Source organism: Lampetra planeri, chromosome 66, assembly GCF_965212315.1.
Source record: "Lampetra planeri chromosome 66, kcLamPlan1.2.h2, whole genome shotgun sequence".
In the NCBI taxonomy this organism is placed as follows: domain Eukaryota; kingdom Metazoa; phylum Chordata; class Hyperoartia; order Petromyzontiformes; family Petromyzontidae; genus Lampetra; species Lampetra planeri.
Window position 1 is genome coordinate 2228853 of NC_136172.1, and position 20670 is coordinate 2249522.

The following is a 20670-nucleotide window of genomic DNA, read 5'->3' on the forward strand; positions in this document are numbered from 1 at the left end:
TCCCTGCTGCATGCTGCTCCCTGCTGCTCCCTCCTGCTCCCTGCTGCATGCTGCTCCCTGCTGCTCCCTGCTGCTCCCTGCTGCTCCCTGCTGCTCCCTGCTGCATGCTGCTCCCTGCTGCTCCCTCCTGCTCCCTGCTGCATGCTGCTCCCTGCTGCTCCCTGCTGCTCCCTCCTGCTCCCTGCTGCTCCCTGCTGCTCCCTGCTGCATGCTGCTCCCTGCTGCTCCCTGCTGCTCCCTCCTGCTCCCTGCTGCTCCCTGCTGCTCCCTGCTGCATGCTGCTCCCTGCTGCTCCCTCCTGCTCCCTGCTGCTCCATGCTGCTCCCTGCTGCTCCATGCTGCTCCCTGCTGCTCCCTGCTGCATGCTGCTCCCTGCTGCTCCCTCCTGCTCCCTGTTGCTCCCTGCTGCTGCTGCTCCCTCCTGCTCCCTGTTGCTCCCTGCTGCTGCTGCTCCCTCCTGCTCCCTGCTGCTCCCTGTTGCTCCCTGCTGCTGCTGCTCCCTGCTGCTCCCTGCTGCTCCCTGTTGCTGCTGCTCCCTCCTGCTCCCTGTTGCTCCCTGCTGCTCCCTGCTGCTCCCTGCTGCTGCTGCTCCCTGCTGCTCCCTGTTGTTCCCTGCTGCTGCTGCTCCCTGCTGCTCCCTGTTGCTCCCTGCTGCTGCTGCTCCCTGCTGCTCCCTGCTGCTCCCTGTTGCTGCTGCTCCCTCCTGCTCCCTGTTGCTCCCTGCTGCTGCTGCTCCCTGCTGCTCCCTACTGCTCCCTGCTGCTCCCTGCTGCTCCCTGCTGCTCCCTGCTGCTGCTGCTCCCTGCTGCTCCCTGTTGCTCCCTGCTGCTGCTGCTCCCTGCTGCTCCCTGCTGCTCCCTGCTGCTCCCTGCTGCTGCTGCTCCCTGCTGCTCCCTGCTGCTCCCTCCTGCTCCCTGTTGCTCCCTGCTGCTGCTGCTCCCTCCTGCTCCCTGCTGCTCCCTCCTGCTCCCTGTTGCTCCCTGCTGCTGCTGCTCCCTCCTGCTCCCTGCTGCTCCCTCCTGCTCCCTGTTGCTCCCTGCTGCTGCTGCTCCCTCCTGCTCCCTGCTGCTCCCTGCTGCTCCCTCCTGCTCCCTGCTGCTCCCTGCTGCTCCCTGTTGCTCCCTGCTGCTGCTGCTCTCTGCTGCTCCCTGCTGCTCCCTGCTGCTCCCTGCTGCTCCCTGCTGCTCCCTGTTGCTCCCTGCTGCTGCTGCTCTCTGCTGCTCCCTGCTGCATGCTGCTCCCCGCTGTGTGCCGCTGCCGCGTTGTCCCTGCTGCAGGATCCCGCCGTGCATGGAGGTGGGCGTGGAGGCGCGTGGCGAGCTGGAGCGCTCGCTGCTGGACTGCACCATGCGGTTGCAGGGCCGCAACAACCGCACCTGGCTGGTGGAGCTGGCATTCACAGGCTGCCCCGTGCACAGCACCTCGCCCAGAGAGCAGGGTACAGCCCACACAGCACCACACACAGCACCACACACAGTACCACACAGCACCACACACACACAGCACCACACAGCACCACACACACACAGCACCACACAGCACTACACTCACACAGAGAGCAGGGTACCCACCACACAGCACCACACACTCACACAGAGAGCAGGGTACCCACCACACAGCACCACACACTCACACAGAGAGCAGGGTACCCACCACACAGCACCTCACACTCACACAGAGAGCAGGGTACCCACCACACAGCACCACACACTCACACAGAGAGCAGGGTACCCACCACACAGCACCACACACTCACACAGAGAGCAGGGTACCCACCACACAGCACCACACACTCACACAGAGAACAGGGTACCCACCACACAGCACCACACACTCACACAGAGAGCAGGGTACCCACCACACAGCACCACACACTCACACAGAGAGCAGGGTACCCACCACACAGCACCACACACACACACAGAGAGCAGGGTACCCACCACACAGCACCACACACACACAGAGCAGGGTACCCACCACACAGCACCACACACACACACACAGAGAGCAGGGTACCCACCACACAGCACCACACACACACAGAGAGCAGGGTACCCACCACACAGCACCACACACTCACACAGAGAGCAGGGTACCCACCACACAGCACCACACACTCACACAGAGAGCAGGGTACCCACCACACAGCACCACACACTCACACAGAGAGCAGGGTACCCACCACACAGCACCACACACACACAGAGAGCAGGGTACCCACCACACAGCACCACACACACACACAGAGAGCAGGGTACCCACCACACAGCACCTCACACTCACACAGAGAGCAGGGTACCCACCACACAGCACCACACACACACAGAGAGCAGGGTACCCACCACACAGCACCTCACACTCACACAGAGAGCAGGGTACCCACCACACAGCACCACACACACACAGAGAGCAGGGTACCCACCACACAGCACCTCACACACACACAGAGAGCAGGGTACCCACCACACAGCACCTCACACACACAGAGAGCAGGGTACCCACCACACAGCACCTCACACTCACACAGAGAGCAGGGTACCCACCACACAGCACCTCACACACACACACACACAGAGAGCAGGGTACCCACCACACAGCACCTCACACACACACAGAGAGCAGGGTACCCACCACACAGCACCTCACACACACACACAGAGAGCAGGGTACCCACCACACAGCACCTCACACACACACAGAGAGCAGGGTACCCACCACACAGCACCTCACACACACAGAGAGCAGGGTACCCACCACCCAGCACCTCACACTCACACAGAGAGCAGGGTACCCACCACACAGCACCTCACACACACACACACAGAGCAGGGTACCCACCACACAGCACCTCACACACACACACAGAGAGCAGGGTACCCACCACACAGCACCTCACACACACACAGAGAGCAGGGTACCCACCACACAGCACCTCACACACACACACACAGAGAGCAGGGTACCCACCACACAGCACCTCACACACACACAGAGAGCAGGGTACCCACCACACAGCACCTCACACACACACACACAGAGAGCAGGGTACCCACCACACAGCACCACACACACACAGAGAGCAGGGTACCCACCACACAGCACCTCACACACACACACACACAGAGCAGGGTACCCACCACACAGCACCTCACACTCACACAGAGAGCAGGGTACCCACCACACAGCACCTCACACACACACACAGAGAGCAGGGTACCCACCACACAGCACCTCACACACTCACACAGAGAGCAGGGTACCCACCACACAGCACCACACACACACAGAGAGCAGGGTACCCACCACACAGCACCTCACACACACACACACACAGAGAGCAGGGTACCCACCACACAGCACCTCACACTCACACAGAGAGCAGGGTACCCACCACACAGCACCTCACACACTCACACAGAGAGCAGGGTACCCACCACACAGCACCACACACACTCACACAGAGAGCAGGGTACCCACCACACAGCACCTCACACACACACACAGAGAGCAGGGTACCCATCACACAGCACCACACACACTCACACAGAGAGCAGGGTACCCACCACACAGCACCACACACACTCACACAGAGAGCAGGGTACCCACCACACAGCACCACACACACACAGAGAGCAGGGTACCCACCACACAGCACCACACACACACAGAGAGCAGGGTACCCACCACACAGCACCTCACACTCACACAGAGAGCAGGGTACCCACCACACAGCACCTCACACTCCGCACTGCACCCAGTGGAGTCGGGGCGTCACCGCCGGCCCGTCCACAGCCCCCCCCCCCGCCCCCCCCCCCGCCCCCCCCGCCCCCCCCGGCACAATGGAGACGACGCCCCCCGGGGCGTGCGTGGGGCTGGACCCCCCTCGTGTGCCACAGTGCCGACCTCCATCGGCTGTGCCGCTGCTACTTGCTACTAGCAGCACTTGCCCTCACAGTCTGTGCCTGGCTACACGGGGTGCTGGTGGTAGTGGTGGTGGTGGTAGTGATAGTGGTGGTGGTGGTGATGGTGGTGGTTGTGGTGATAGTAGTGGTGGTGATAGTGGTGGTGGTGGTAGTGGTGGTGGTGATAGTGGTGGTGGTGATAGTGGTGGTGATAGTGGTGGTGGTGATAGTAGTGGTGGTGATAGTGGTGGTGATTGTGGTGGTGATTGTAGTGGTGGTGATAGTGGTGGTGGTGATAGTGGTGGTGGTAGTGGTGGTGATAGTGGTGGTGGTGGTGATAGTGGTGGTGGTAGTGGTGGTGATAGTAGTGGTGGTGGTGATAGTGGTGGTGATAGTGGTGGTGGTGGTGGTAGTGGTGGTGATGATGGTGGTGATGATGGTGGTGATAGTGGTGGTGGTAGTGGTGGTGGTGATAGTGGTGGTGGTGGTGATAGTGGTGGTGGTGGTGATAGTGGTGGTGGTGGTGATAGTGGTGGTGGTGGTGATAGTGGTGGTGGTAGTGGTGGTGATAGTAGTGGTGGTGGTGATAGTGGTGGTGATGATGGTGGTGATGATGGTGGTGATGATGGTGGTGATGATGGTGGTGGTAGTGGTGGTGGTGATAGTGGTGGTGGTGATAGTGGTGGTGGTGGTGATAGTGGTGGTGATTGTAGTGGTGGTGGTGATAGTGGTGGTGATACTGCTGGTAATGCTGGCAACCCACCCCCCACAGTGCCGGCCTTCGTAGGCGATGCTGCTACTCGCTCACAGCACTTGCCCCTGCAGTGTTAGTGAGGCTACACGGTGGGGGGGGTTCTGTGTCTGTGTGCGGCAGGCCCCGTGCGCCGCGTCTACCTCACCTACGAGAGCCCCCCGGCACAGCCGGCCGGGAGCCGCCGCGTGCTCCATGCGTTCCTGGACGACTGGCGCTCCATCTCACGCCTCTACAGCTGCGTGCTGGACTTCTCTCACACGCTGCACGGTGAGTCGCCCGTTCGCTCGCTCGGTCACTCACTCGTTCACTCAATTGCTCGCTTACTCACTCGACCGCTCGCTCGCTCAGTCACTCGCTCACTCGCTCAGTCGCTCGCTCGCTCACTCGCTCAGTCACTCACTCGCTCAGTCACTCACTCAGTCACTCGCTCACTTGCTCGCTCGCTCACTCACTCAGTCACTCACGCTCAGTCGTTCACTCGCTCAGTCACTCGCTCAGTCACTCGCTCGCTCACTCACTCAGTCACTCGCTCATTCACTCACTCGCTCACTCACTCGCTCGCTCGCTCACTCACTCAGTCACTCACGCTCAGTCGTTCACTCGCTCAGTCACTCGCTCAGTCACTCGCTCGCTCACTCACTCAGTCACTCGCTCGCTCAGTCACTCGCTCGCTCACTCGCTCAGTCACTCACTCGCTCAGTCACTCACTCGCTCAGTCACTCGCTCACTCGCTCAGTCACTCACTCGCTCAGTCACTCGCTCGCTCACTCGCTCAGTCACTCGCTCACTCACTCGCTCAGTCACTCGCTCGCTCACTCGCTCAGTCACTCGCTCACTCGCTCAGTCACTCACTCGCTCGCTCATTCACTCACTCGCTCAGTCACTCGCTCACTTACTCGCTTACTCATTAGCTCACCCGAGTGATCGTTCTAGTGGTTGTGTTTGTAGTGGTGGTTGTGGCTGTTGTATCGATTGTTGTGGCTGTTGTATCGATTGTTGTGGCTGTTGTTGTTGTAGAGACGACTATTCACTTCAGTCAGTTTGCGGAGGTGCGGACTTACACCTACAAGAAGCTCGTGCTGTGTTACGGACCCAACAAGGGCAGCTCGGTACGCTCACCACTCACTCACTCACCACTCACCACTCACTCACCACTCACTCACCACTCACTCACTGACCACTCACTCACCACTCACTCACCACTCACTCACTGACCACTCACTCACCACTCACTCACCACTCACTCACTGACCACTCACTCACCACTCACTCACCACTCACTCACCACTCACTCACTGACCACTCACTCACCACTCACTCACCACTCACTCACCACTCACCACTCACTCACCACTCACTCACCACTCACCACTCACTCACCACTCACTCACCACTCACTCACTGACCACTCACTCACTCACTCACCACTCACTCACCACTCACTCACCACTCACTCACTCACCACTCACTCACCACTCACTCACTCACCACTCACTCACCACTCACCACTCACTCACCACTCACTCACAATTCACTCACCCACCACCCACTCACTCACAATTCACTCACCACTCACTCACTCACCACTCACTCACTCACCACTCACTCACCACTCACTCACCACTCACTCACCGCTCACTCACCGCTCACTCACCACTCACTCACCGCTCACTCACTCACCACTCACCACCTCCTCAGTATGATTTTTGTAGTGGTATTTATGGTTTTTGATATGGTGGTTGTGATGGTTGTTGATATGGTGGTTGTGATGGTTGTTGATGTTCGTTGTGATGGATGTGGTGGTGGTTATTGTGGTGATTGTGATGGTTGTTGTGATGGTTGCTGATGTAGTGATGGTTGTTGCGGTGGTGATGGTTGTGGTGGTTATGGTTGTGGTTGCGGTTATGTTTGTTGTGATTAATCTGGTTGTTGTGGTGGTGGTGGTTGTGGTGGTTATGGTTGTGGTTGCGGTTATATTTGTTGTCGTTAATGTGGTTGTTGTGGTGGTGGTGGTTGTTGTGGCTGTGGTGGTTTTGGCTGCCCCACAGATCAGCGTGCAGTGGCTGCCCACTGCCCACAAGTTCCAGCTGGCGCTGGGCACCGTGGGGCCCAACTCGGGCTCCAGCAACTGCCACAACATCATCCTGCACCAGCTGGTGGAAGCCTTCACCCACAGGCCCAGCCTGGCTCACCTCCTACAGGTGACACTCACCACTCACACTCACCACTCACTCACCACTCACTCACCACTCACTCACCACTCACACTCACCACTCACACTCACCACTCACACTCACCACTCACTCACACTCACCACTCACTCACCACTCACTCACACTCACCACTCACTCACACTCACCACTCACACTCACCACTCACTCACCACTCACTCACCACTCACTCACCACTCACACTCACCACTCACACTCACCACTCACTCACCACACTCACCACTCACTCACTCACTCACACTCACCACTCACCACTCACTCACCACTCACCACTCACCACTCACTCACCACTCACTCACCACTCACTCACTCACTCACCACTCACCACTCACACTCACCACTCACACTCACCACTCACACACAACATCATCCTGCACCAGCTGGTGGAAGCCTTCACACACAGGCCCAGCCTGGCTCACCTCCTGCAGGTGACACTCACCACTCACACTCACCACTCACCACTCACTCACCACTCACTCACACTCACCACTCACTCACACTCACCACTCACTTACACTCACCACTCACACTCACCACTCACACTCACCACTCACACTCACCACTCACTCACACTCACCACTCACTCACCACTCACACTCACCACTCACTCACACTCACCACTCACTCACACTCACCACTCACACTCACCACTCACACTCACCACTCACACTCACCACTCACTCACACTCACCACTCACACTCACCACTCACACTCAACACTCACACTCACCACTCACACTCACCACTCACTCACACTCACCACTCACTCACCACTCACACTCACCACTCACTCACACTCACCACTCACACTCACCACTCACTCACCACACTCACCACTCACTCACTCACTCACCACACTCACCACTCACTCACCACACTCACCACTCACCACTCACTCACCACTCACACTCACCACTCACTCACCACTCACTCACCACTCACTCACACTCACCACTCACACTCACAGACTCACACACACACTCACCACTCACTCACCACTCACTCACCACTCACTCACACTCACCACTCACACTCACAGACTCACACACACACTCACCACTCACTTACCACTCACTCACCACTCACTCACACTCACCACTCACACTCACAGACTCACACACACACTCACCACTCACTCACCACTCACTCACCACTCACTCACACTGACCACTCACACTCACAGACTCACACACACACTCACCACTCACTCACACTCACCACTCACACTCACAGACTCACACACACACTCACCACTCACTCACCACTCACTCACCACTCACTCACACTCACCACTCACCACTCACAGACTCACACACACACTCACCACTCACTCACCACTCACACACACTCACACTCACCACTCACTCACACTCACCACTCACTCACCACTCACTCACACTCACTCACACTCACTCACACTCACCACTCACACTCACCACTCACCACTCACACACACCACTCACACTCACACTCACCACTCACCACTCACCACTCACACTCACACTCACCACTCACCACTCACACTCACCACTCACACTCACCACTCACACTCACCACTCACCACTCACACACTCACCACTCACTCACCACTCACTCACACTCACCACTCACTCACACACTCACCACTCACTCACCACTCACTCACACTCACCACTCACTGACCACTCACTCACACACTCACCACTCACTCACACTCACCACTCACTCACCACTCACACTCACCACTCACCACTCACCACTCACACTCACCACTCACACACTCACCACTCACACTCACCACTCACACTCACACACTCACACACTCACCACTCACACACTCACCACTCACACACTCACCACTCACACTCACCACTCACACTCACCTACTCACACACACTCACCTACTCACACACACTCACACTCACCACTCACACTCACCACTCACCACTCACACACTCACACTCACCACTCACACTCACCTACTCACACACACTCACACTCACCACTCACACTCACCACTCACCACTCACACTCACCACTCACACACTCACCACTCACACTCACCACTCACCACTCACACTCACACACTCACACACTCACCACTCACACTCACACACTCATCACTCACACACTCACCACTCACACTCACCACTCACACTCACCTACTCACACACACTCACCTACTCACACACACTCACCACTCACACTCACCACTCACCACTCACCACTCACACACTCACACTCACCACTCACACTCACCACTCACACTCACCTACTCACACACACTCACACTCACCACTCACACTCACCACTCACCACTCACACACTCACCACTCACACTCACCACTCACACTCACCACTCACACTCACCATTCAGCACTCACACTCACCACTCACCACTCACACTCACCACTCACACTCACCACTCACACTCACCACTCACACTCACACACTCACCACTCACACTCACCACTCACACTCACCCACACTAACCCACCGATACTCACCCACCCCCCCCAACCCAGATCCTGTACGACACCCAGAATCCTCTGAACGCCATCAACAAGCTGCCCACGGTGCCCATGCTGGGCCTGTCCCAGCGGCCCAGCACGGCCTTCCAGTGCTTCACCATCCTGCCCCAGTCGCCTACCCACGTGCGCCTCGCCTTCCGCAGCACCTACTGCGTGGACATCCACTGCAAGGCGCGCGGCGCCGTGGCCGTGCGGGACGGCGCCTACAGCCTCTTTGACAGCAGCAAGATCGTGGAGGGGTTCACGCCCGCCCCAGGACTCAAGGTGAGGGCCGTGGGGAGGTGGTGGCAGATGGGGAGAGGGAGACGTGGGGAGAGGGAGTCTGCAGCTGCAGCAGCAGCAAGATCGTGGGGGGCCTGCACACAGGCACCAGGACCCAATGTGAGGGGCTGGGGGGGAGATGGTCGGGGAGGTGGGGAGAGACATGGGGAGAGATGGTGATGGTGTTTACGGCTTCCCGTGACCCCCCCCCACCCCCCACCCCCCCGACTCCCACCCCCCCACCCCACCCCCACCCCCCCACCCCCCCCCACCCCCCCCCAGACGTTCCTCACAATGTTCGTGGACAGTAGCCTGGAGGCTCGGCGGCGCTCCGTCAATGAAGACGACAACCCCCCGTCGCCCGTGGGGGGGGACCCCACGGACACCTTCCTGTCCACACAGCCCCCCCCGGGAGCCCAGCAGACCCCCACGCAGAGCTCCACGGGCTCACAGCAGCACGGAGCCCAGGTGTCAATCACTCACTCAGTCACTCACTCACATACTCACTCATACACTCACTCATACACTCACTCTCACAGTCACTCACACACTCACTCATTCAGTCACTCACTCACTCTCACAGTCACTCACACAGTCACACACTCACTCACTCATACACACGCTCACTCACTCACACGCTCACTCACTCAGTCACTCACTCACACAGTCACTCACACACTCACTCATACACTCACTCATACACTCACTCAGTCACTCACTCACACAGTCACTCACTCACACAGTCACTCACTCACACAGCCACTCACTCACTCACACAGTCACTCACTCACTCAGTCACTCACTCACTCAGTCACTCACTCACACACTCACTCACTCATACACACGCTCACTCACTCACACGCTCACTCACTCAGTCACTCACTCACACAGTCACTCACACAGTCACCCACTCAGTCACCCACTCAGTCACTCACTCACACGGCCACTTACACAGTGACAGTCACAACAACAACAGCCGCCATGCGGGCCACCACGACGCTTGTGCCAGGCTAGGTGCACTTTTAGGCTGCGCGATTTGTTGAAGGCTCGCTAACAGGATGTCACGATGTAGACCCAGGTGCCATGGGTTGACTGACTGAGATGACTGGCAGATGCACCACCTGTACCCCCTACTGTGCCAACTTGCTGTGCTTTAGCCACCCGGCGCTCTGCTTATTGTTGTGAGCGTCGCTCCTCCGCCCTCCGTTGTTGTTGGAGGGCGACTGCCTCCTAACTGCCCAGTAGCGTCCTTCACGAGCCTCCTCCGCAGAGGCCGATATTGGCACCGCTGGTATCAGTCATCGGCAAGTCCACTCAGCTCCACGTCCTCCTGTACCACATCACTCCATCTCTTCTCCAGCCCGTGCCGCGCCCATTTAGCCCCCTCGATACGGCTAAACAGAAACTCCTGGGGCATGCGGTGGCTGGGCATGCGGACTACTTGACTCAGCCAACGCAGCCTTGCCTGCCGGAGGTGCTCACTGAGACATGTGGAGAAATACATAACTCCCCGTCTGTCCCTGTGTCTCCCCGTGTGTCACCATGTCTCCCCGTGTCTCCCCGTGTCTCCCCGTGTTTCCCTGTCTCCCCGTGTGTCACCATGTCTCCCTGTCTCCCTGTCTCCCCGTGTGTCACCATGTCTCCCCGTGTCTCCCCGTGTCTCCCCTTGTCCCCCCGTGTCTCCTCGTGTCTCCCCGTGTCTCCCCGTGTCTCCGTGTGTTTGTCCGCGTGTGCAGGGCTTTGGCAAGACCCCCTCAGGGCCGTACCCCCTCGCCTCACCCCCCGCTCCCCCCTACCACGGCGGGGTCACTCCCTCCCCGGCTCCCATGATCCCCACTCCCTCACCCGGTGAAGACCCCAACACCGCACTACACCACACTACACCACACCACCCTACACCACACTACCTTACACCACACTACACCGCACTACACCACACCACCCTACACCACACTACCTTACACCACACTACACCGCACTACACCACCCTACACCACACCACCCTACACCACACTACACCACCCTACACCACCCCACATTGCACCACACTACCCTACACCACACTACACCACCCTACACCACACCACACCACCCTACACCACACTACCTTACACCACACTACACCGCACTACACCACCCTACACCACACCACCCTACACCACACTACACCACCCTACACCACCCCACATTGCACCACACTACCCTACACCACACTACACCACCCTACACCACACCACACCACCCTACACCACACTACCTTACACCACACTACACCGCACTACACCACCCTACACCACACCACCCTACACCACACTACACCACCCTACACCACCCCACATTGCACCACACTACCCTACACCACACTACACCACCCTACACCACACTACACTACCCTACACCACACCGCCCTACACCACACTACACCACCCTACCCCACCCTACACTACACCACACTCCATCACACTGCACCACGCCAGTGGAGCATGGGGGAGAGCTGTTGATTAACCTTCCCTGACGATCAACCACCCTCACTCCCCTCCCCCCGTGCCCCCCCCCGTGCCCCCCCCCGTGCCCCCCCCCCCCCGTGCCCCCCCTCCCCCCCCCGTGCCCCCCCCCCCCGTGCCCCCCCCCCCATGCCCCCCCCCCCGTGCAGCGACGCTGCTCCCTGCCAGCTCCCCGGGAGGCGGCGCTCTGCGCATCCCCTCGCCGGCCTCCTTCGGCCCGGCGCCCTCCCCCTCCTCGCTGGGCATCCACATGCCGCCCTCGGCCGGCTTCAACAGCCCACACGGTACCAGCCCACACGGTACCACCGCCACACACAGACGCAGCAGCAGCCCACACGGTACCACCACCACACGGTACCAGCCCACACGGTACCAGTCCACACGGTACCAGTCCACACGGTACCAGCCCACACGGTACCAGCCCACACGGTACCAGTCCACACGGTACCACCGCCACGCACAGACACAGCAGCAGCTTCAACAGCCCACACGGTACCACCACCACACACAGACGCAGCAGCAGCCTACACGGTACCACCACCACCACACACAGACACACAGACACAGCAGCAGCAGCTTCAGCAGCCCACACGGTACCACCACCACGCACAGACGCAGCAGCAGCAGCTTCAGCAGCCCACACGGTACCACCACCACGCACAGACGCAGCAGCAGCAGCTTCAGCAGCCCACACGGTACCACCGCCACGCACAGACACAGCAGCAGCTTCAACAGCCCACACGGTACCACCACCACACACAGACGCAGCAGCAGCCTACACGGTACCACCACCACCACACACAGACACACAGACACAGCAGCAGCAGCTTCAACAGCCCACACGGTACCACCACCACGCACAGACGCAGCAGCAGCAGCTTCAGCAGCCCACACGGTACCACCACCACGCACAGACACAGCAGCAGCAGCTTCAACAGCCCACACGGTACCACCACCACACACAGACGCACAGCAGCGGCGGCGGGGCGGCGGACGCCCGTGTGTGTGTGAGCGCGTGTGTGTGTGAGCGTGTGTGTGAGCGTGTGTGTGTGTGCGTGTGAGGGTGTGCGTGTGTGAGGGTGTGTGTGTGTGAGCGTGTGCGAGTGTGTGAGCGTGTGTGAGTGTGTGTGTGAGCGTGTGTGAGTGTGTGTGTGTGTGAGCGTGTGTGTGAGCGTGTCTGTGTGTGTGTGTGAGTGTGTGTGTGTGTCTGTGTGTGTCTGTGTGTGTGAGTGTGTGAGGGTGAGTGTGAGTGTGTGAGGGTGAGTGTGAGTGTGTGAGGGTGAGTGTGAGGGTGAGTGTGAGTGTGTGAGGGTGAGTGTGAGGGTGTGTGTGAGTGTGTGTGTGAGTGTGTGGGTGTGTGTGAGTGTGTGTGAGTGTGTGAGTGTTTGTGAGTGTGAGTGTGTGAGTGTGTGAGAGTGTGTTAGTGTGTCTGTGTGTGTGTGTGAGTGTGTGTGTGTGTGAGTGTGTGTGTGTGTGTGAGCGTGTGTGTGTGTGTGCGTGTGAGGGTGTGCGTGTGTGAGGGTGTGTGTGTGTGCGTGTGCGAGTGTGTGAGCGTGTGTGTGAGTGTGTCTGTGTGTCTGTGTGTGTCTGTGTGTGTCTGTGTGTGTGAGTGTGTGAGGGTGAGTGTGAGTGTGTGAGGGTGAGTGTGTGAGTGTGTGTGTGAGTGTGTGTGTGTGTCTGTCTGTGAGTGTGTGAGTGTGTGAGAGTGTGTGAGTGTGTCTGTGTGTGTGAGTGTGTGTGAGTGTGAGTGTGTCTGTGAGTGTGTGAGTGTGTGTGAGTGTGTGTGTGAGTGTGTGTGAGTGTGTGTGGTAGGACCCCCACAGCGCCCATACGGACCCCGGGCGGATATTCGATTCAGAATGTTTATCTTGACTGCAGGAGGAGGAATCCGAAGAGCTATAAAGCTCTTGCTGCAAACAACATCAAACAATATCATGGGAAGCAAGTCGCTGTTTGTTTATTTTGCCCGCACGATGACCAGCTGCTGAGCCGGGTGGCATCAGTCGTCATCACCGTCCCGGGGAAGTTCATAGCAGCAGAGAAACTCACTTAATTAGAATTCTCTGAAGCCGGTCGTCTGGGCCTTCCTCCCGCCCTAGGTCGACTCAGCCTCAAATGAGTCCCTGGTGTAGCGGAGTGCAGTAAACATCGCCACCGGGGAGACAAAGGCGGCCGGGCGTGGTGCTGGCCACCCACCCCCCCCTCGCGTGCCACCGTGTCGGCAGCCTTCGCACCACTTGCCCCGGCGGTCTGTCGAGGCTATCACGGCGGGGGGTGCCTTTGCCTGTGTGCGTGCGTGCAGACAGCAACTCCCCGTACGCCGGCACGCTGGCCATGATGTCCCCGGGGGGGGGGGCGCCTGGGGGGCGGGTGGCCCGGCTCCCCCTCGGCGGGGGGCGGGGGCCCCCCCCTCGGCCTCGCGCCTCTCCGGCATCGGGGGGGCCCTGTCCCCCGCCCTGGCCTCCATCCACTCGCCCGTGTCCGACCCCACGCACTCACCACGCGCAGGTAACCTATGGGGTAGGCTATGGGGTAACCTATGGGGAAACCTATGGGGTAACCTATGGGGTAACCTATGGGGTAGACTATGGGGTAGGCTATGGGGAAACCTATGGGGTAACCTATGGGGTAACCTATGGGGTAGACTATGGGGAAACCTATAGGGTAACCTATGTGGTAACCTATGGGGAAACCTATGGGGTAGGCTATGGGGAAACCTATGGGGTAACCTATGGGGTAGACTATGGGGAAACCGATGGGGTAACCTATGGGGTAACCTATGGGGTAACCTATGAGGTAACCTATGGGGAAACCTATGGGGTAACCTATGGGGAAACCTATGGGGTAGGCTATGGGGAAACCTATGGGGTAACCTATGGGGTAGACTATGGGGAAACCGATGGGGTAACCTATGGGGTAACCTATGGGGTAACCTATGAGGTAACCTATGGGGAAACCTATGGGGTAGGCTATGGGATAACAAATATCACTTCTAATTGGCACGGTTGGCTACCGCCTAAAACAGCGAGGGGGTAATCAGGAGTTGACCTGTGGCTAATCGAGGGTTATCCGTGCACACTCAACACCACCAACACCACCAACACCACCACCAACACCACCAACACCATGTCCATCACCACCACCACCACCAACACCACCAACACCACCAACACCATGTCCATCACCACCACCACCAACACCACCACCAACACCACCAACACCACCAACAACACCACCAACACCATGTCCATCAACACCACCACCAACACCAACACCACCACCAACACCATGTCCACCATGTCCATCACCACCACCATCACCAACACCACCACCAACACCACCAACACCATGTCCATCACCACCACCACCACCAACACCACCAACACCATGTCCATCACCACCACCACCAACACCACCACCACCACCAACAACACCACCACCAACACCATGTCCACCATGTCCATCACCACCACCAACACCACCAACACCATGTCCATCACCACCACCACCAACACCACCAACACCACCACCAACACCATGTCCACCATGTCCATCACCACCACCACCACCAACACCACCACCAACACCACCAACACCATGTCCATCACCACCACCACCAACACCACCAACAACACCACCACCAACACCACCACCAACACCATGTCCACCATGTCCATCACCACCAACACCACCACCAACACCACCAACACCATGTCCATCACCACCACCACCAACACCACCACCACCACCAACACCACCAACACCATGTCCATCACCACCAACACCACCAACACCATGTCCACCACCACCACCAACACCACCAACACCATGTCCACCAGCACCAACACCATCAACACCATGTCCACCACCAACACCACCAACACCATGTCCACCACCAACACCATGTCCACCACCACCACCAACACCATGTCCATCACCACCACCACCAACACCATGTCCACCACTACCAACACCACCAACACCATGTCCACCACCACCAACACCATGTCCACCACCACCACCACCATGTCCATCACCACCACCAACACCATGTCCACCCCCATCACCACCACCTCTTACCACCTCTTACCACCTCAACCACCCCCATCACCACCACCTCTTACCACCTCAACCACCTCAACCACCCCCATCACCACCACCTCAACCACCTCAACCACCTCAACCACCTCCATCACCACCACCTCTTACCACCTCAGCCACCTCCATCACCACCACCTCTTACCACCTCAACCACCCCCATCACCACCACCTCTTACCACCTCAACCACCTCAACCACCTCTATCACCACCACCTCTTACCACCTCTTACCACCTCAGCCACCCCCATCACCACTACCTCTTACCACCTCAACCACCCCCATCACCACCACCTCTTACCACCTCAACCACCCCCATCACCACCACCTCTTACCACCTCAACCACCTCAACCACCCCCATCACCACCACCTCAACCACCTCAACCACCTCAACCACCTCCATCACCACCACCTCTTACCACCTCAGCCACCTCCATCACCACCACCTCTTACCACCTCAACCACCCCCATCACCACCACCTCTTACCACCTCAACCACCTCAACCACCTCTATCACCACCACCTCTTACCACCTCTTACCACCTCAGCCACCCCCATCACCACTACCTCTTACCACCTCAACCACCCCCATCACCACCACCTCTTACCACCTCAACCACCCCCATCACCACCACCACCCTCAATGATCCCTTCCCACTTTACCCCCTCTCCCATGCCCCCCCCCCCCAGGTTCCCAGGCCCCCCCATCCCAAGCGGCGGCCGCTGCGGCCGCTGCGGCGCTGGCGTGCGCCCCGGGGCGCAAGCTGCCCCAGCGCTCGTGGGCGGGCGCCATCCCCTCGCTGCTGTCCCACAATGCCCTGCACCTGCTGCTCTGCCCCTCGCCCACCCCGGGCCTGCCGCCGGCGCTCGCCGGCTCCTACCTGTGCTCCCCGCTGGAGCGCTTCCTGGGCTCCGTGTACATGCGGCGCCACCTGCAGAGGGTCATCAAGCAGGAGGACGCGGTGACGCGCACACGCACACGTACACACACGCACACACGTACACATGTACACACACACGTACACACGTACACACACACGTAAACACGCGCACACACGCACACACACGCACATACGTACACACGTACACACACACGTAAACACGCGCACACGCACACACACGCACATACGTACACACGTACACACACACGTAAACACGCGCACACGCACACACACGCACACACACGCACACACACGCACACACACGCACACACACGCACACACACGCACATACGTACACACGTACACACACACGTAAACACGCGCACACGCACACACACGCACACACACGCACGCACACGCACACGCGCACACACGTCGTATACACACACGCACACACACACACGTACACACGCGTCGTATACACACAAGCGCACACACACATCGTATACACACACGCACACACACACGCACACACACGCACACACGCACACACACGTCGTATACACACACGCACACACGTACACACGCGTCGTATACACACACACACGCACACACACGCACACACACGTCGTATACACACACGTGCACGCACACACGCACACACACGCACACACACGTAAACACGCGTCGTATAAACACACACACACGTACACGCGTACACACACAGTATACGCACACACACACACACGGTCATCTCAGTCAGTCGACCCGTGGCACCTGCTGGGTCTGCCCCGTGACCTCCTGCCAGCGGGCGTTCGACACTTCACATGGCCTTAACGTGCACCTAGCCTGGCACAAGCGCCGTGGTGACGTCACCCGCCACTTAGTGGCGAATGGCGGTTGTTGTTGTTGTGTGTGTGTCTGTGTGTGTGTATGTGACTGTGTGTGTGTGACTGTGTGTGTGTGTGTGACTGTGTGTGTGTCTGTGTGTCTGTCTGTGTATGTGACTGTGTCTGTGTGTGTGTCTGTGTGTGTGTGTCTGTGTGTGTGTGTGTGTCTGTGTCTGTGTGTGTGTGTGTGTCTGTGTGTGTGTCTGTGTGTGTGTCTGTGTGTGTCTGTGTGTGTGTCTGTGTGTGTGACTGTGTGTGTGTCTGTGTGTGCAGCTGCACCTGGTGAACTCGAGTGAGCCCGGCGTGATCATGTTCAAGACGGAGGTGCTGAAGTGCCGCGTGGCTCTCAACGCTCAGACCCACCAGACGCTGCAGCTGAAGGTGTCGCCCGACTCCCCCGAGCCGTGGAGCGTCGACGACGTCCACATCCTGGAGATGTTCTTTGAGACTCGGGTACGCGGGGGACACGGGGACACAGAGACACGGGGACACGGGGACACGGAGACACGGGGACACGGGGACACGGAGACACGGGGACACGGAGACACGGGGACACGGGGACACGGGAACACAGAGACACGGGGACACGGGGACACGGGGACACGGGGACACGGAGACGCGGGGACGCGGGGACGCGGGGACGCGGGGACGCGGGGTGTGTGTGTACACGGTGTGTGTGTGTGTACGAGGGGTGTGTGTGTGTGTGTAGGTACACTATGTGTGTGTGTGTGTACAAGGTGTGTGTGTGTCTGTGTGTGTGTGTGTACAAGGTGTGTGTGTGTACAAGGTGTGTGTGTGTACAAGGTGTGTGTGTGTGTGTGTCTGTGTGTGTACAAGGTGTGTGTGTGTGTACAAGGTGTGTGTGTACAAGGTGTGTGTGTGTGTCTGTGTGTGTACACTGTGTGTGTGTACACTGTGTGTGTACAAGGTGTGTGTGTGTGTTTGTGCGTGTGTTCAAGGTGTGTGTGTGTGTACAAGGTGTGTGTGTGTGTCTGTGTGTGTGTGTACACTGTGTGTGTGTGTGTGTACCTGTGTGTGTGTGTGTACACTGTGTGTGTGTACAAGGTGTGTGTACACTGTGTGTGTGCCTGTGTGCGTGTGTGTACACTGTGTGTACACTGTGTGTGTGTGTGTACACTGTGTGTGTACAAGGTGTGTGCGTGTGTACACTGTGCCTTTGTGTGTGTACACTGTGTGCCTTTGTGTGTGTACACTGTGTGCCTGTGTGTGTGTACACTGTGTGCCTGTGTGTGTGTACACTGTGTGTGTGTGTGTACACTGTGTGTGTGTGTACACTGTGTGTGTATACACTGTGTGTGTGTACACTGTGTGTGTGTGTACACTGTGTGTGTGTGCCTGTGTGTGTGTACACTGTGTGTGTGTGCCTGTGTGTGTGTACACTGTGTGTGTGTGTACACTGTGTGTGTGTGCCTGTGTGCGTGTGTGCCTGTGTGTGTGTGTACAAGGTGTGTGCGTGTGTACACTGTGTGTGCGTGTGTACACTGTGTGTGCGTGTGTACACTGTGTGTGTGTGTGTACACTGTGTGTGTGCCTGTGTGTGTGTACACTGTGTGTGTGTGCCTGTGTGTGTGTACACTGTGTGTGTGTGTGTACACTGTGTGTGTGTGTGTACACTGTGTGTGTGTGTGTGTACACTGTGTGTGTGTGTACACTGTGTGCGTGTGTATACAAGGTGTGTGTGTGTGTACACTATGTGTGTGTATACACTGTGTGTGTGTACACTGTATGTGCCGTGTGTATACACTGTGTGTGTGTACACTGTATGTGCCTGTGTGTGTGTACACTGTGTGTGTGTGTGTACACTGTGTGTGTGTGTGCCTGTGTGCGTGTGTGCCTGTGTGTGTGTGTGCCTGTGTGCGTGTGTGCCTGTGTGTGCCTGTGTGCGTGTATGCCTGTGTGTGCCTGTGTGCGTGTGTGCCTGTGTGTGTGTGTGTACACTGTGTGTGTGTACACTGTGTGTGTGTACACTGTGTGTGTGTGTGTACACTGTGTGTGTGTGTACACTGTGTGTGTGTGTACACTGTGTGTGTGTGTACACTGTGTGTGTATGTGTACACTGTGTGTGTACAGTGTGTGTGTGTGTACAGTGTGTGTGTACAGTGTGTGTGTGTGTACAGTGTGTGTGTACAGTGTGTGTGTGTACAAGGTGTGTGTGTGTACACTGTGTGTGTGTGTACACTGTGTGTGTGTGTACACTGTGTGTGTGTACACTGTGTGTGTGTACACTGTGTGTGTACACTGTGTGTGTGTACAAGGTGTGTGTGTACAAGGTGTGTGTGTACACTGTGTGTGTGTGTGTACACTGTGTGTGTGTGTACACTGTGTGTACACTGTGTGTGTGTACACTGTGTGTGTACAAGGTGTGTGTGTACAAGGTGTGTGTGTACAAGGTGTGTGTGTACACTGTGTGTGTGTACAAGGTGTGTGTACACTGTGTGTGTGTGTACAAGGTGTGTGTGTGTACACTGTGTGTGTGTGTACACTGTGTGTGTTGTGTGTGTACAAGGTGTGTGTACACTGTGTGTGTGTGTACAAGGTGTGTGTGTGTACACTGTGTGTGTGTGTACACTGTGTGTGTGTGTGTGTACAAGGTGTGTGTGTGTGTACACTGTGTGTGT

The 20670-nt window shown here is 57.9% G+C and overlaps 2 protein-coding genes across 2 annotated transcripts in view; one reads left to right on the plus strand and one right to left on the minus strand.

The window, feature by feature from the left end:
- The window catches only part of LOC144737226 (uncharacterized), a 140356-nt gene that overhangs the window by 118905 nt on the left and 781 nt on the right, over nucleotides 1-20670 (minus strand). The window lies entirely within an intron of this gene.
- LOC144737228 (mediator of RNA polymerase II transcription subunit 14-like) overlaps nucleotides 1-20670 on the plus strand; it is a 69572-nt gene that overhangs the window by 41970 nt on the left and 6932 nt on the right. Inside the window, 13 exon segments of the mRNA XM_078619950.1 lie at nucleotides 1278-1438; nucleotides 4777-4923; nucleotides 5674-5765; nucleotides 6705-6857; nucleotides 9392-9661; nucleotides 9941-10126; nucleotides 11395-11506; nucleotides 12312-12461; nucleotides 14465-14520; nucleotides 14522-14560; nucleotides 14562-14670; nucleotides 16951-17222; nucleotides 18305-18484. Of these exon segments, the coding sequence (XP_078476076.1) occupies nucleotides 1278-1438; nucleotides 4777-4923; nucleotides 5674-5765; nucleotides 6705-6857; nucleotides 9392-9661; nucleotides 9941-10126; nucleotides 11395-11506; nucleotides 12312-12461; nucleotides 14465-14520; nucleotides 14522-14560; nucleotides 14562-14670; nucleotides 16951-17222; nucleotides 18305-18484 (1927 nt within the window).